Source organism: Poecile atricapillus, chromosome 10 (genome assembly GCF_030490865.1).
Source record: "Poecile atricapillus isolate bPoeAtr1 chromosome 10, bPoeAtr1.hap1, whole genome shotgun sequence".
Lineage (NCBI taxonomy): Eukaryota > Metazoa > Chordata > Aves > Passeriformes > Paridae > Poecile > Poecile atricapillus.
The window spans coordinates 17,415,293-17,430,353 of NC_081258.1; the positions used below are offsets into that span (position 1 = coordinate 17,415,293).

Consider the following 15,061-nt stretch of genomic DNA (forward strand, 5'->3'; position numbering starts at 1 on the left):
TCTTTACAGAGATTTTCTTTACATCTTTTAAGATGGGAATACTGGATTAGGCTGTGACCAGAGGGGAGATCCATCAAGGAGAACAGGGATGTTGTGATGATTCTGAACATGAGATGGGCAGTGGTTCTGGGGGCACCTCAGAGATCTCTGGTTCTCAGCAAGGACATGAGTCTTGGGATCAGAAAGCTGTGAGTCATTGTTCAGTCTTGCACATCATGCAGCACTTGTACAAAGGAGAAGGAAATTGCAGAGATCCAGTGGCATTTTGGTGGGCTGAGAAGTTGCAGTAGTTTGGGGATTTGTGCTGATGTGGCACAATAAGATGCAATATAAAAACATGGGACAAAGTGATGGGAATGTTTCAGATGCAAATGGTGCTCTGAAATTGGGCATCTCCCTGTGAGAAACCGTAAAATTCGGTGCTCCAAAGACCAGTGTTCTGAAGATCGAAATGCTCTGAATTTTCTGAAGTCACTTTTAAGATGCTTGCAAGTATCACATCAGCATCCAGTCCCTGCTCTCCCTAAGGCTCTGCTGCAGCTTCCTGACACAAACATGTTCCTTGTGCTGTGCACATCTCTCTTGCTGACGCCATTGATGATGCAGGTGCACAAGAGAGAAGTTAATTTCAAAGCCATTTATGGTGTTGAGGAGCTTGAAAATCAACAAACTAATACATTTGCCAAGGAGGAGAAAGTGAAACAGGTGAGTAAACGTCCATTTGGAAGGTTTTGCTGACTGATGAGATGGGAGAAGAGCAGAAAAAGCTGAGGGTGTCCACTGCCAGCAGTAGAGAGTAGTAAGGAAAAGGGATGACGTGGCTTTTTAATCCATTTTGCATATCTGGGAAGAAATAATTGCTTTGTTTTCTACTTGGTGCTACCTCAGCTTATTGGAATTTCCCAGAAAATAAAAGTGGGATAGATTATCTTTCTGAGGTTATCTCTTTTATTAGCAGTTACTACAATGTGTAGCGATAGTAGCTGCTTACTCTCAGTTGGAGGTGGTTTCTCAGGTGGCGAGTTCTTCCGATCAGGGTTCTCACATGCCTGAAATTACTGGCATCTGTTGTGCAGCCTTGCAGATGAGGCCACGTCCTGTTTTCCCGGTGATGACCAGCTCTCTCGTGCCTGAGTGGGATCTGAAGGGTGCAGTGCCAGAGCAGGGGGGCTCTGCATAGCAGGTATGCCTGGCTGTGCTCCATGGTGGCCTTGTGCACAGCTTTTTGCTTTGCCAGACCTGGTCAAAGTGCAGTGACGATAAGATTGTGCATGCTCCTTTTTTTTTTCCTACACAGTATCTTTTCTCTGCAGTGACAAAGTCATTTATTCCCACCATGGGCTGAGAGCTGCTGGTGGATGCCAAGGCTCCACAGACACAGCCATCATGTGTAGAGCATAAAGGGCATGAAGATAAAAGGAATTAGGAACCTGGATCAGTTCAGCTGGGTGTCAGAGGCATTTTATAATGTAGTCAGTAACAACTGTAGTTCTCTGCATAGAAAAGCACACAGCAAGGACCACACCTAGATGGCACTTAATCTCACAGTGCCTTGTGTCATCTGTGCTGTTTGCCACATGTCGAAATCCGCAGTCACACGGTGTCTGCTGTGCTTTACTTATTTAATACTACTTTTTTGCCCCTGTGCACTCAGTGCACTTAGTCCACTAAAGGCTTCAGAAAGTGTGGAGTGTGTATGGTACACATATTCCTGCTTTTTCTCTAATAGTCTGCTCTTCTCTCTTTTTTTTTTTTGTAATTGGACATGGTTTTTCTGGCTCTGGGTCATACTGCAAATACAGGAGCAGGTCAAACTCACAATTCCCTGGAAACTATGGGTTTTGCCAGAACACTGAGATCCTGATGTACAGACAGTGGCCGTGTGGGGCACTTGCTGCTCTGGGGAAAAGGGCCAAATATGCTGCAGCAGGGAGCAGTGAGGTCCTGCAAGAGGAGGAGGAGGCAGTTGTGTCTGAACATGTTTGAAACCTTCCCTCTGCTAATGAGTCAGAGGCTCTTCAAGTCTGTAGCTCAAGCAGGGTGCCTGGCTCCTGCCCTGTTGTGTGAGGCCAGCAACCTCTCTGTGAAGGTTTTTCTCACTCATATTCTGCAGGAGATATTTAAGTAACTCAGGAGGGTTTGTAAAGTTTCTCCTCAGCAGCTTGCAGTTAGGGAAAACCTTACCTGCATGTCTGGGACAATTGTGTTGATCAACTGTTTTGAAGTTTTTTCTCCTGGCCAAGATCAGGAGGAAAAAATGTTGTGTGACTTCCTCTGGGGACATGTCCCATGGAATTTTCAACCCAAGATACCAGGTTTGTCTCTACCAATGATTTTTGCAAGCAGGGAGTGGCTTGTGCTTCTGCTGGAGTATCTGCAGTCATCGTGAAATTCCGCATAGCCAAAGCAACATTAAAAACAAACCCCAACTTGGCTCTGGTATGAAAAATACGGAACAGCAGTTGCTGTGTGCAGGATGAAAGCTGATGTTTTGCCAACCTGAAGTGTAAAGCTCGTGCTGGAACTGGGGCCTGAAGAATGGGAGTGTTTGCCAAAAGGAAATGGAAGCAGGGATGGAGGGTTTCGGGGAATGCATCAGCGTTGGCCATGCCAAAAAATGTCTCCCCTGTGGACAGGTCTGATTACAAGAGTAACCGCATTAGCCCAGGCAAAGTGCAGCTGGAGCCACAGTTGGCCTTTTGCGTTTTCTAGCTGGGTTTACGGCATCTCAAATGCAGGAATGAGGTAGAGCTGGGTTTGGCTCAACCAGCTGTGTTACAGGGACCCAAGGGCTGTGCAGGGATTTGAGAGGAGGACAAGGCACCAGCAGAAGCAAAACCCAGTTTCTTTGCTTGGTAGTGAGGAGGTCTGCCAAGGATGACCTCTTCCCTCCCTGCTTAGGGAGCCTAGAAGGAAGCTACAATTTTTGAGTTGCTTTCAGTTTTTGGAGACACACACACGCTGTATTTGCATGGAGGGTTGTCTTCAGTGGAGCTCGTGAATTTCATGGTTTTAGTTTTCTTCCTTTCCCTTGGGTAGAATGTCCTCCCTGTTTCTTCCTCTCATCTCCTGTTGTTACTGAAGGATATCTTTTCAGTAGTGTTGAGCACATCTGAGAGCAGAAGCCCAGAAGGATGGGCAGTCAGTTGACAGCTGTGTGCAAAGGAGGTATATATATATATATATGTAGATAAGATACATAATATGCTTCAGGAGCAAGTTCTGCAGTGCATTAATGTTGCAGCTGCCCAGTTGCATGCTGAGAGGTGGCTGAGGAGCCTGCCCTGTGACCCCCTCCTTGTCCCATGTCCACTTTGCACTTATCTTGGTTCAAGCAGAAATGCATTTTGTCTCTGTTTCATACTTCTAAAATTGTGTTTATTTCAGCATTCTTTTCCTTTGCAGTGGTACTGTCCCAGTGGTACCCTGAGCAAAGGACAAACCCTGTGCCTGCGGGAAGTGTCTGTGTGGTTGTTCCAGGTCGTGCATCAGTAACAGCTGAACCCACGTCACCGCTTGCTGAACCCACTGAACTCTGTCAGCTCTGGAACAGCGCTGACCTGAGCCTTGGGGGGTTCTTGCCTGGGTTAGTGAGATCTGGAGCAAGGTGGCAGGAGCTGGTGGAAAAAACCAGGTGAATCAGGGTAGGCTGAAAAAGGTGGTGGCCAGACGTGGTCAGATAGGGAAGCAGAGCAACAGGGTATCAACATTCGGGTTGCTGCAGGCACGGTGCCTGCCAGTGGCGCTTCTCCTTGGGGTGCCAGGATCCAGCAATTGCCTTGGAGGCCTGAGGGTCAGAACACCTCAGTTCTGCTCTGTTTCTGGCTTGCCATATGACCTCAGGGAAATCACCTTAGTTTTCTTGCTCTTTCTTTCCTTCTTGCTTTTAATCATCTAGACTGCGAGCTGCTTGGGGCAGAGAGTGTCACTGGGTGTATTTATTCAGGCCATAGATTCACAGGTGCCAGTCTCAATGTAATAAATAATGGTGATTTTACCAACATCTTTTTTATATGAGTTGGCAAAAAACAAAGTGTTATTTAGATCTTAACGGAGTGAGAATCAGAAGAGCTTATCCTATAATATTTCCTTCCATTTCTTTGGCCTGTGGCAAGAAATTTGTGGGAAAGTAAGCCTCAACCAAGGCAATTGCATTCAGAGAAGCAACTGAAGCAGAGAAGTTGATGCAATTCAGTGCTGGGTAGAATGAAATATGCAAAAAATGCCATGACCTGAAAACATGGTTGAGAGCAAAAGTTTGCTGCTGCTGTGTTGTATCTATTTTAGAGAGCAGCACATTAGTCTTTCTGTACAGAACTTTCAGAAGGTCACAAAGAGTTTGATTACTGCAGCATGAGCAGTTTGAAGTCCCTGATTTAGAAAAGTTTCCATAATCTCATTTCAGCCCTAGCCCTTTGCCTGGATTGGGACTTTCTATAGACTTAGTCTTGTCAGGCATGTTTCTTTTTATTTTTATTTTTTATATTGGTAAATGTTGCTGGTAGGAACATAGTTCCAAAAGCTTTCAGTGGATTCAGCTGGTGATTTAAGTTCATCTCTGACTAGCAGGGAAAATTTTATTAGCAGCAAGTTAACCTTAGGTATTTTTCAGGATACCATGAAGTAAGTGATACCTGTTAGTATTAAAAGCAGAACACGGGTATTGCTGAGTTTTGGGATGCCATACCCTCTTTGTTTTCATGACAATAATGCATTAAAGGTCAAAATGCCAGCAGGTGATGCTGCAGAATACATGGTGCACCTGGGCTTTGTAGGACAGGCCAACATGTGTGTTGGACATCGCCAGCAACTCTTCCTGTTCCTTGTTCCGCAGCGTTTGAACAAAATGTTCTGCTGCAGTGGAGAAAACTTTTCCAGAGTCTGCTCTCTATGTCGTTTTTGTCTCTGCAGCTTTGTATCTAGCAAGAGGCACCTCCATTTTACATAAGCACTGTCAACATTGAAGTGTAACACTAGCCCGTGTCATCCATCCCCGCAATGAGCTGGGGGGACCTTTGTGCGGGAGCCTGACCTTTTCCCTCTTGCTGGAACTGCTCTCGTTGCTCAGCAAGAAATAAACAATTGCTGGCACCCACAGCCCTCCAGGGCAGCACCCGTCCCTGCCGGAGCTCCGCTCTGTCCCGTCCCTGCCGGAGCTCCGCTCTGTCCCGTCCCTGCCGGAGCTCCAGCCTGTCCCGTCCCTGCCGGAGCTCCGCTCTGTCCCGTCCCTGCCGGAGCTCCGCTCTGTCCCGTCCTTGCCGGAGCTCCAGCCTGTCCCGTCCCCGCAGAAGCTCTGGTCTTTCCCTTTCCGTCCCTGCAGAAGTTCTGGTCTTTCCCTTTCCGTCCCTGCTTGTATGAGCAAGGAGCTCCAGCCTGTCCCGTCCCTGCAGAAGCTCTGGTCTTTCCCGTTCCGTCCCTGCAGGAGCTCTGCTCTGTCCTGTCCCTGCAGAAGTCTCCCTGCTAAAGACTGAAGCAATCCTTTGCAGGCTGCATGTGGTAAAGGGGGAAGAGAGCTAGAATTTATCAGGCTCTTGGACATTAGGGATGGCCAGTAATTTTCTTTATGTAATGAAGATAGTATTTGCTGATGGGAAGACAGGTTCCTGAGAGTACAGAATGTTCCCTGGCTTGCAGTGGCAAAGCAGGGATGAAATTTTGTCATCAAAAAGGCTAACTTCATTTTTCCCTTTTTGGATAAGGTGTGCTGGCTGCTTTAAGATGTTCCTAACATGAAAGGTCTTGCTAGGGCTGAACAAGGCAAATGTTCCATGCTGGCTGATTTTGTGCATTAGAGTCCATTTTTCTTAGCTGTTGACTACATCAGTATTACCATTCTTGTCCAAGAAAGTGGTGTATGAGCAAGGGCTACAAGATGAGGCCATTATAGGATAGAAAAACATATGAAGATCTTACTTTAAAAAAGCTGAAAGTTTTCTAGGCTCTCTTGAACTTTCTGTTCACAGCAGTTTTCAAAGACTTTTGAGCACTGATGGTAAAACCAAGTGCTTATAGATTTTTGTCACATTTCTTAGCTTAATAACTCTAGAAAAGTAATTTTTCATATGTGGACTTCAGTTGTTTCCTCCTGTAAAAGAGGACTGAGATTTAGATCTTTGAGTTTCTACAAGACTTAATTAATTAGAGTGATTTGAGAATGATGGATGCCCTGTCAGTGTCACTTATTCTCCTCATTCTGCTTCTTCTGGGTACTTATTAAATTCAGTGGTTTTGCATTTAAAGTCAGCATGGCAAGATTTTGGTGTGACACTGACTGTGTGGCTCTGGCTGGTCAGTAACTAGGAGGGTCAAATTCCAAGTTGGCATATCTTATTTTCACTCACATAAATTTTCACAGGAGCTGCTGCTTTTAGTGAAATCCCCCTAGAAACTGGATTCCTATCTTGGTATTTTTCTTGCTCAGGCTATTAATGATAAATGTTGTGTGAATTTTTTCAGCAACTGAAGGTATCTTTTACACCTACATCCAGGGGGAGTGAACCCCTAGATTGACATTCCTGTTCTCCATGTGAGTCTTTACCAGGCAGCTTTGTTTTTCAGCTCATGAGTGATTGTTGAGCCCTGCTCTGGAGCCAGCCACAGGTAGAATGAAGCAGATGGCTCGGTGTTGCCTAAGTGCTTGCTGAGACACAGCAAATTGCTTCTGTAACCCACTGATAGGTTTCAGGCTTTAATTGAGGCTTTCAGCAAGGCGCTCAACAGTGAAAAGCATTCTGCTGAGAAAAACAGCACTGTAACCATGGCCAAAGGTTCAGGACAGCAGAGTTCAACCCTCTTGGGGATGGCTCCTCTATTTATTCATTTGTTTTCTGCTGCTTTCCCACCATCGTTGAAGACTCTTGTAATGTCGCTCCCAGACTGCTCAGTCTGTCAGTGCCACTCAGTCCTTCGTGCTCGAAGCGTGAAGCACACACTGATAAATTTGGATTCTGTGCTTGCAGCAGGCTTGGTGTGTCTGCAAAGGTGGCTGTTCCCTGATGCTCCCTTTGAGTCCTGCCCTGAGCAGCAGCTTTGGTTGGTCTTTGCTGTGTGGCAACGGGTAAAGCTCCTGCTGTGTTCCCTCTTACAGACATCAGCATCATCAGAATTCTGACTTTTAATGGACATCTCTAAAAGGGAAAGAAAAACTCCCTTGCTCCTCCTTCACCCCAAGCAAGAGTGGATTTGACAGCGAAAGAAGGATATTTGTGGTGGAGTTGTCTGAGCAGCGTCCTGTTGGGCAAGAGTTTCCTTCAGCAGCTTCCCCTTAGGCTGAAAGAGCTGCTCTGAAAATGAGTTGTAACTCACCCTGAAAAGGACAGCCCAGAGAGGCAGGGATGCAATAACCCAGTTGTCTGTCATCCCCCTGTCCCCACATTTTTGTCGGCTTCCAATTCTGCTTTGAGTTTGACTTCCTCACAGTTCAGGGCCAAGGAATAAGTTTCAGCATAGGAAATTGGAAGTATCTCTTGAGCCAGCTTGGTTTAGTATCCTCAATTAGTCAGAAAGGAGTTGTTTCCAGTTTAAAAACTGTCTAATTAGAAAGGAGTTGTTTCCAGTTAAAAAACGGTCTGGTTGTCTTAGATTTAGTGCTGGCATGGGTCTAACATAAAGACCCTAGATAAAGGCACTAAGTGAATAAGAGAAATTAAATTATTTGATTGAAGTTTCCTAAAGAGTCTAAGAAATTTGTGATGTAGAAGTAGTGCTGGTAGCTTAAAATCACCACTGGATTCACTCTGTCCCAAGGAGCTCAGAAGTACAAAGATTTCTGTGAAGTTTTGAAATCCCAGCCACATTTGATAATGTCTGCAGCATGTTTTTACATTCATTTAGCTTTTCAGTGGCTTAAAATGCACTGAAAGTGGGAACTACACTGCCAATGTGCTTTTGTACTTGGCATGAATTTAATTAAAAAGATAATGGGATTGCTTTATCAGCCTTTACGTGACAGGCTAGTGCCACTCTCCTCTCCCCCCTTTAACAATGCTGACAAACTCCGTGCATTTGAAATCTGTTTTATTCTGCATTGTTCTCTTCTCTTGTGTTTCAGGTGGGGGTGCAGAGGTGACTGTTTGCTGTTGAGCAGTAGATCTGCTGCAGGGTGGGAAGGAAGTGGCTGATAAGCAGAGAGCCAGCCTGGTCAGATGGTTCCTGCTGGGGCTGCCCTGGGCAAGCACAGGGGGAAATGCCAGGAGCCACAAAGCTCCAAAACAAAACAAAGCATTCAGGCCCTGTGCAAAGTCCCCTGCCTGTATTACATTTATGTATAGCCCAAAATGTGCAGTTGAGATCTGCAAGCTGCACGAAATGGACAGTTTATGTGATTTTCCTGGAAATGCTGCCGAGGAATGTAAGATCCATTTTTAGTGCAAAACACTGAAGTTTTCATGTAAAGATGCGTGCCCAGCCAGTGCTGTTAAATAAACCTGAGCACATGTCCATATTTCACGACATCCCTTTTTGCAGAGGACCAGGCTCACGCAGAGAGGGAAGTGGAAGGGCATGTGAGCTAAACACAAGTCACTGTCCCTTCATTGCTGAGTTCCTCCCCTGCCTCTGGCACTGCCTCCACACTCCTGTGGGGCACCTCCTGGCTCTCATGTGCCCTTCATGTTCTTTTCAGAAGTGATTTTTGAGCACTCACCATAATTTCCTTGAACTTATACAGTGCCATTGAGCCATCTCTGGGAATTTGGGTGGGTGGGTTTTCTCTAAAGATTGTTTTTTATGTTATAAAGCAGCTTCTGTTCCAGCAGTTTGTGGTCACATGGCTGCTGAGGAGTTGTCCTTTACTTATTCAGCTGGTCTGTGGATGGGGCAGTTGATGAAATTACTTGGACGTGGTCAGGGCCATGCAGGGAACTGGGGCAGATTGGGTTAGGCAATCAGGAATGCTGTTCTTGAGAGTGGAAATGCTGTTGTATGGAAGATTTGGAGACTTTACGAGTTGGCTTCTGTTACAGCTGGAGGGTGACATCATGACTTCAGGCTCCTTCAAGACAGAAAAAAAAGCCTCTTAGTCTGTGAGATTTTTTTGCTTTGGTAAAACTGATTTAAGTTAATTCCGAATGTGAATTCACATTTATAATAAAATATCTGTAAGAGTGCTGTTTTAATGGCCTCTCTCTCTCCCTCCTTCCTTAATGATCTCTTAAAAAGAGCTTAACTTTAGAAACATTTCAATAGCAGGTATCTGTTGTTAGCCTGAGTAAGAAGGTGTTTGTGAGAGGAGATGATGAAAAGAAAGATACTCTGGAGTTGACAAACTCATTTTGAAATGAAAAGAATCATGGTTTCTCATTGCTTCTACAGAAGAAACTAGTTTAGATATAAAAGGTTTCCTTGTCTATTTAAATGTTTCAAGTACGTGTTCTCAGCCAGCAGAAAAGGCAAAACTCAAAATACAAAGCAGCCCCCTTGGGCAGTAGGAAGCACAGCTCTGTTCAAGAGGTTTATGGTGGTGACAATGTGGCCCTTTCACATGTCTTGCAGAAGAAGATTTACAAGTACAAGAAGGTGCTGAGTAACCCCAGCCGCTGGGAGGTGGTGCTGAAGGAGATCCGGACGCTGGTGGACATGGCACTGACGTCCCCGCTGCAGGACGACTCCATCCACCAGGCACCCCTGGAGATCGTCTCCAAGCTGCTCTCAGAGGTACGGCCTCAGCAGGGCTCCTGGCTCTCTCAGATGAGAGACAAACAGTTAAAAGTTTGGGGGTTGGTTTTTATTTTAACTTGGGCTGTCAAAATTCTGCTCGTGAGTCTGCTCGTGACTTCTGCTGACTTGAGTGGAGTTTGCACTTGTTGGAGAGAAGTAAAATTTGACCCATGTTACATAGATTTCTAGAAACAAAACTAGCCTCATATGTCTTGAGTTTGTTGGCTTGTTTTTTTTCAGTTGGTTTTTTGTTTCTTTGGTTTTCTTAATTATCTACAGCAAATTTATCATGGGATTAACTTATGCCTTAAGTCAGTGGTAAAGCTCCCTTTGACTTCTATTCCATTGGCTTTGCTTCCATGACCAATAATTTTTGTACCAATATATCTACACACACCAATTAATTAATTGTGTAGCTATTTTATTTTTACTAATTGTGGTAAAGAAAAACGTTTTTCTTCAGAGTTCTCTATCCTCCTCCTCCTATAATATCTGTTTCAAATATTTAACTTTTCATGGACTGGAAATGTAATGCCGAGCAGGCTTTTCATGTCTTAGTTCTGATGTGATAGCAGAAGGATTTGATATAAGCAAAAAAATCCACCATTATTTTTTCTTGCAATAGTGAAGAACCTTAGCAGCTCACACTGTTGTAACCTCTGGATGGATCATGCTGCTGAAAAAGCACAGAGCAAACTCTTCTGCATAGGTGGTAGCATAGGTGACTTCCAGTCAATTTATTGGCTTTTCCTGGTACCATGTTTAAAGAAGGAATTTCGGGAAAACTGAATTTTGACTGAGTTTTTTGGAAAACACAAAAAACCCACCACAACAATCCTTTTAATAATTTTTGTAGAGACATACAGCTTGTCCTAAGAAAACATTTAAAAGAAACATATTGCTGGCTTTACTTTTTCAACTGAGACCTCTGGCATCCTGATGTTTGTGTGCTGAAGGAGCAATGAAGGCTTGCACCATTCCTCAGAGCAGGCATTGTACTACCTCCTTTAGGAGAATGGTTTTAATGTTATGGTTTTTATTCAGAAAATTGAGCCTTTCTGCTTGTGTCTGGTGGTAGCTGAGGACTCTGTGTGCTGATGTACCAACTCAAGAGTGCTCTTCGCTCACTCATCTTTCTTCTATTCAACTCTTTCAGAACAACAACTTAACCACTCAAGACCATGAGAGCATTATTGTGGTGAGTATCTTTCTGTCAAAAGCTGAGGACAAATCTATATTGTTTGATAATAGTTCTCTAAGTGCCTGTCTGCCCCAGTGAAGTAGGGCAAATGTGAAATCCTTTCCACCACTGCTGCTGAGCTTAGGCGGGAATTAAAACCATTTGTCTATTTTTTGTGGCTTTGTCATTTCTCTTTTCTTGTTTCATAGATGAATTACAATAAAGCTTTCTCTCAGCCTGTGTGAGAGAGCACAGCATGTTGAGTGTTAACAGTCTCTCCAAATGGCCTCCTTAGGAGGCTACACAGCAATATCCATATCTATAGATGTACTTTAAATAGTCCAACCCCATCGTTTCCAGATGTGCCCTATAAAACCCTTAGGCTGAGTAGTTTCCAGAGAGGCTAATGCTACCATATACAGAATGTCCCCACTGCTGAGGGTATGTGAGCAAGGGATTATTGTAATTGTTATTCCTTTAAAACCCTGCTAACTTATTTGTAAAAATATCCTCTTCAACTTTTTTCTTTTTTGTAGGTCACATGTATTTAGACATAGAAATAAGTGAATCAAGTGGCAGCTCTGTTGCTTGTGAAACAAAGAATAAAATCTCAACAGTTTATAAGAGGTGGAACTTGGTTCGCCATCACTGTGATTTAATTTCATTCTCTGGTAATTTCCAGATTTTCCCAGTAATCTAATCTAGAGCCTCATCACCACCTGATAGTATCATATCTCTGTGACTCTTTCTGCAAAATAACAAGGTGGCAGGTAGCTGCCAGTAGGTGTTAATTGTGTTTAACTGCTGTTTAAGATTCCCTTTTAGATGGAATTAGCCATTGAGATAAATTTTTGAAGTGGCATTTACTTTCCTTTGCTATATCTTCCATGTAATTCTAGAATCAAGGGTAGTTCACACTCCCAGTTACAACTGGTTGCTTTTGGAGAAAGGATTTTTTAATAAAAGATGTGAGGTGGCCCTTCTGTGAGCAGGGAAGCTGGACCAGGTGGCCTCCAAAGGTTCTTTCAGCCTGTGTTATTCCTCTTTTCTGCATGATGGCTTCTTCGAATAGGTTGTGTAGGGGTTGTATTCTCCATCGTCCCCTCTGGCCTCCAGAGGAGGAGTGGACAGTTGCAGAAGGATGGCACATGATAATGAGTATCACAGTTCTGACATGTAACCAAAACAGAGCTTTGCATGTGTGCTTGGGTTTCCTTGTTAAAATTCACACTACTCTTGACCTGTTTGTGTGTGTCTCTGAAACACAGCCACTGCAAGCAGACTCACAGGGTTGAGTAAGGAGATGAGAGGAGGAGCAAAAACCAAAGCAGGCTGCCCTAGTAAAACCCCAGGTGCCATCCAGATAAAATATCTGGTGTTCAGTTGTTTAAGACAAAACGTTCTGGCTGCTGTGTTTAGTGTCTTACATTGAAATGGGTACTGGGAATCCCTGTAACTGAAGAGTGGAAAAGCCCGAAGGCACCACCACATAGAATATATTATTCTGGTGCCATTTTCTAATTTACAAAGGAAGTAACAACAGCATAAGTTCATTACCTCCTCAGTGGCAGGTATGACCTCTAATGTGTTTACCCAGCATAAGCACATTGGTTTTCGTAGCAACAAAGGAATGTTTGATCTCAGCTTTTACAAAGTTAGATGCTTGATTTTGATAAATAGGGTCTTCCCAGGTAAGAACAGTGCTAGGTTGCTTTTAGTGAGCTCTTTGTCACAAAAAAGAGCTTCAACTCCTTCACAAAGGATGTGTGTATGTGGTGGTGTTCAGTTTATTTCTTTTAGGGAGATACTCGAACTGAAACAGTGAGCCAGATTCATCCTTGCTTTATTACATCCTAAAGCAATTGGTCTGCTCCTGTTTCCATTTAAACCATTATCAATATTGCACTCCTTTGCCTGTTTTATGTATTTACACTGATGTAGTTAGAAGCAGAATTTTCCTGAGGATTCGTAGCAGAGGTGTGCTTGAGCTTACTTGTAAAATAAACACATGGCCCACCTCTAATTTATCAGTTGATGCTTTTGTCCTTTTCTAAAAGTGAGCTTTTATCCCCCCAAGAAAAATACTTCCTTGCAATATGCTTTCTCCAGTTGCCACCTTGAAATTCAATTTTTCTCTTTTTTCTCCTTTTCTTTTTAAAGGCAATTGCACCTTTGCTGGAAAACAACCATCCTCCTCCTGACCTCTGTGAATTCTTCTGCAAGGTATCAGAACAGCTTTGCTTTCTGAAATCTCATAGTTGTATATGAATGTAGTTCTTTGAGCAACAGGCTGGTTTTTATTTTTAACTTCTTACCTCCTGCCCAGATTGAGTTTAATTTTTGGTCAGCAAGCAATGATACTAGAATGGTGAACAGAACCATTATGATAAATACAATCATATGCTTAGTATATCAGACTGTTTTGTCCTCATACTGTGTGAGAGTTAAAATTTTGAGACTCCCACACCTCAGTCTGGGTACAAGAGGTGTCCTGCTGCATGCTGTGTTCAGCTAATGCAGAAATCACTGGAGCTCCTGTGTTCAGATGTGTGTAACTCAGCCCTTATGGTATTTTGTCATTGGGTAATGGCAGTGGGAAGATCATAAGGACCCATCCTCTTTTGGTAAATCCATGATTGTGCTGCATTTTGTATCCTTTATCCATAAACTTTGGAGTACTTTGCATTGCAGACCTTGTGGATTTAAAAATTCTACTTTTCCTCAAGGCCTGTTTGTGTTTCAGTTTCAAATCTGCTTAAATTTGCTTACTGATAACTGGGTATGCATTTGTCAAACATTCTGGATGCTGCTTGTAATTCCCATCCAGAGTTATTCATCGGCTGCTTCTTCCTACAGAAATTGAGTCAAGTTACAGAAACTCCTCTGACTTGCAATTGTATAAGCCCTCTTAGGTCATCAGTAGCCTGATGTAGACTTGATCATTTTTATTATCATCAAGTAGACTTGATGCATTTTTATGCCTGATCTGGGATTTTTTGCCTTTGATCTCTCTCGGAGATGGGCGCCTAATTGTCTGTAAATGTGTGTGGTGGGGTGTGTGTAGTTGTAGTTGCAGAAGAGGACATAGGTTATGGACTTCCCAGAACAGAAGTGAACAGGGTAATGAGAAGGAGATTTTATCTTCAAAATCGACGATAAAATCCTGTCTTGAGCTGGGGTTTGGACCAGATGACTTTCAGAGGTCTTTCCCAAGCTAAATTACTCTGACTGATGCATCATGATTATATATTTCATCCTGTGATGGGTTGTTGGTACCTTCCAAGGTCCACCACTTTAGCCTGGATCCCAGAGAAAGGAGGTTTGTGGCATTATACTGCCTGTGCGACCATATCTTCCTTATCCCATATCCCCAGTCCCTTTCCTTTTTAAACTGTTGGCAGTAAGACCCCAAAATGGTACATTGCAGTGAGTTTTGGGAAGAATAGGCGACAGGGAAGGGAATTTGCAGTTTGTGAGCTCCCATGGGAACCTTCTGCTAGATGCCAGCAAATCCATAGGAACGAGCAGTGTTAGGAGTACCTTAATCTCAGGAAAGATTAATTTAGCCCTTGGATCTTGTTAATCTTGGGGTAATCCATGCATGGGGTATGAAGGCAGGGGAGACCCATCTCTATGATTCTGCAGCTCACAAAATGACCTGTTGCTCCTTCCAGCACTGCCGAGAGCGCCCGCGGTCCATGGTGGTGATCGAGGTGTTCACCCCAGTGGTCCAGAGGATTCTCAAACACAACATGGTGAGTGCTCGTGCCATGGGAGCTCCAGCAGTTTGGAGAAGTTTTACTGCCATACCTTTTGTGAGCAGCAGCTGCTCTGTTGCCTGTAATGTGCTGTGGTACCTAAATCTGCCCCCAGACTGTGAATGCTGCATGTAATTGTGTGTTACTTCAGCAGTGCAGAACTAATAAGCTTTCAGTGGGATCTTCAAAAGCATCTAAGCAAAGCCATGTTTTGAGGGATATTTCTTTTGGCAGCAGTGCCTGCATCTGCAGCTCCAGCTCTCTCCCACCTGGCCCTTGGCTCCTTATTTACTCTCTGCATGCCATCCTTGCAGTTAAAACAGTTTAAAATCAAATAAATAACAAAAGCAGAATGGGGACTTTGTTCATTTTGAGCTGGGGCCCTCAACACTTTTCCTTTAGGACACCACCAGCCCTCTTGGTTTCCATTTTTCTTTAGGCTCATGTCCAGTGAGTACTTACATCA

The 15,061-nt window shown here is 43.8% G+C and overlaps 1 protein-coding gene across 2 annotated transcripts in view; it reads left to right on the plus strand.

Moving 5' to 3' along the window:
* The window catches only part of CMIP (c-Maf inducing protein), a 131,617-nt gene that overhangs the window by 87,648 nt on the left and 28,908 nt on the right, over positions 1–15,061 (plus strand). For both annotated transcript variants that reach the window (XM_058846104.1, XM_058846105.1), the window contains exons 4-7: positions 9,493–9,654; positions 10,814–10,855; positions 12,998–13,060; positions 14,512–14,592. In XM_058846104.1, coding sequence (XP_058702087.1) covers positions 9,493–9,654; positions 10,814–10,855; positions 12,998–13,060; positions 14,512–14,592 — 348 coding nt within the window. The remainder of the gene's footprint in view (positions 1–9,492; positions 9,655–10,813; positions 10,856–12,997; positions 13,061–14,511; positions 14,593–15,061) is intronic.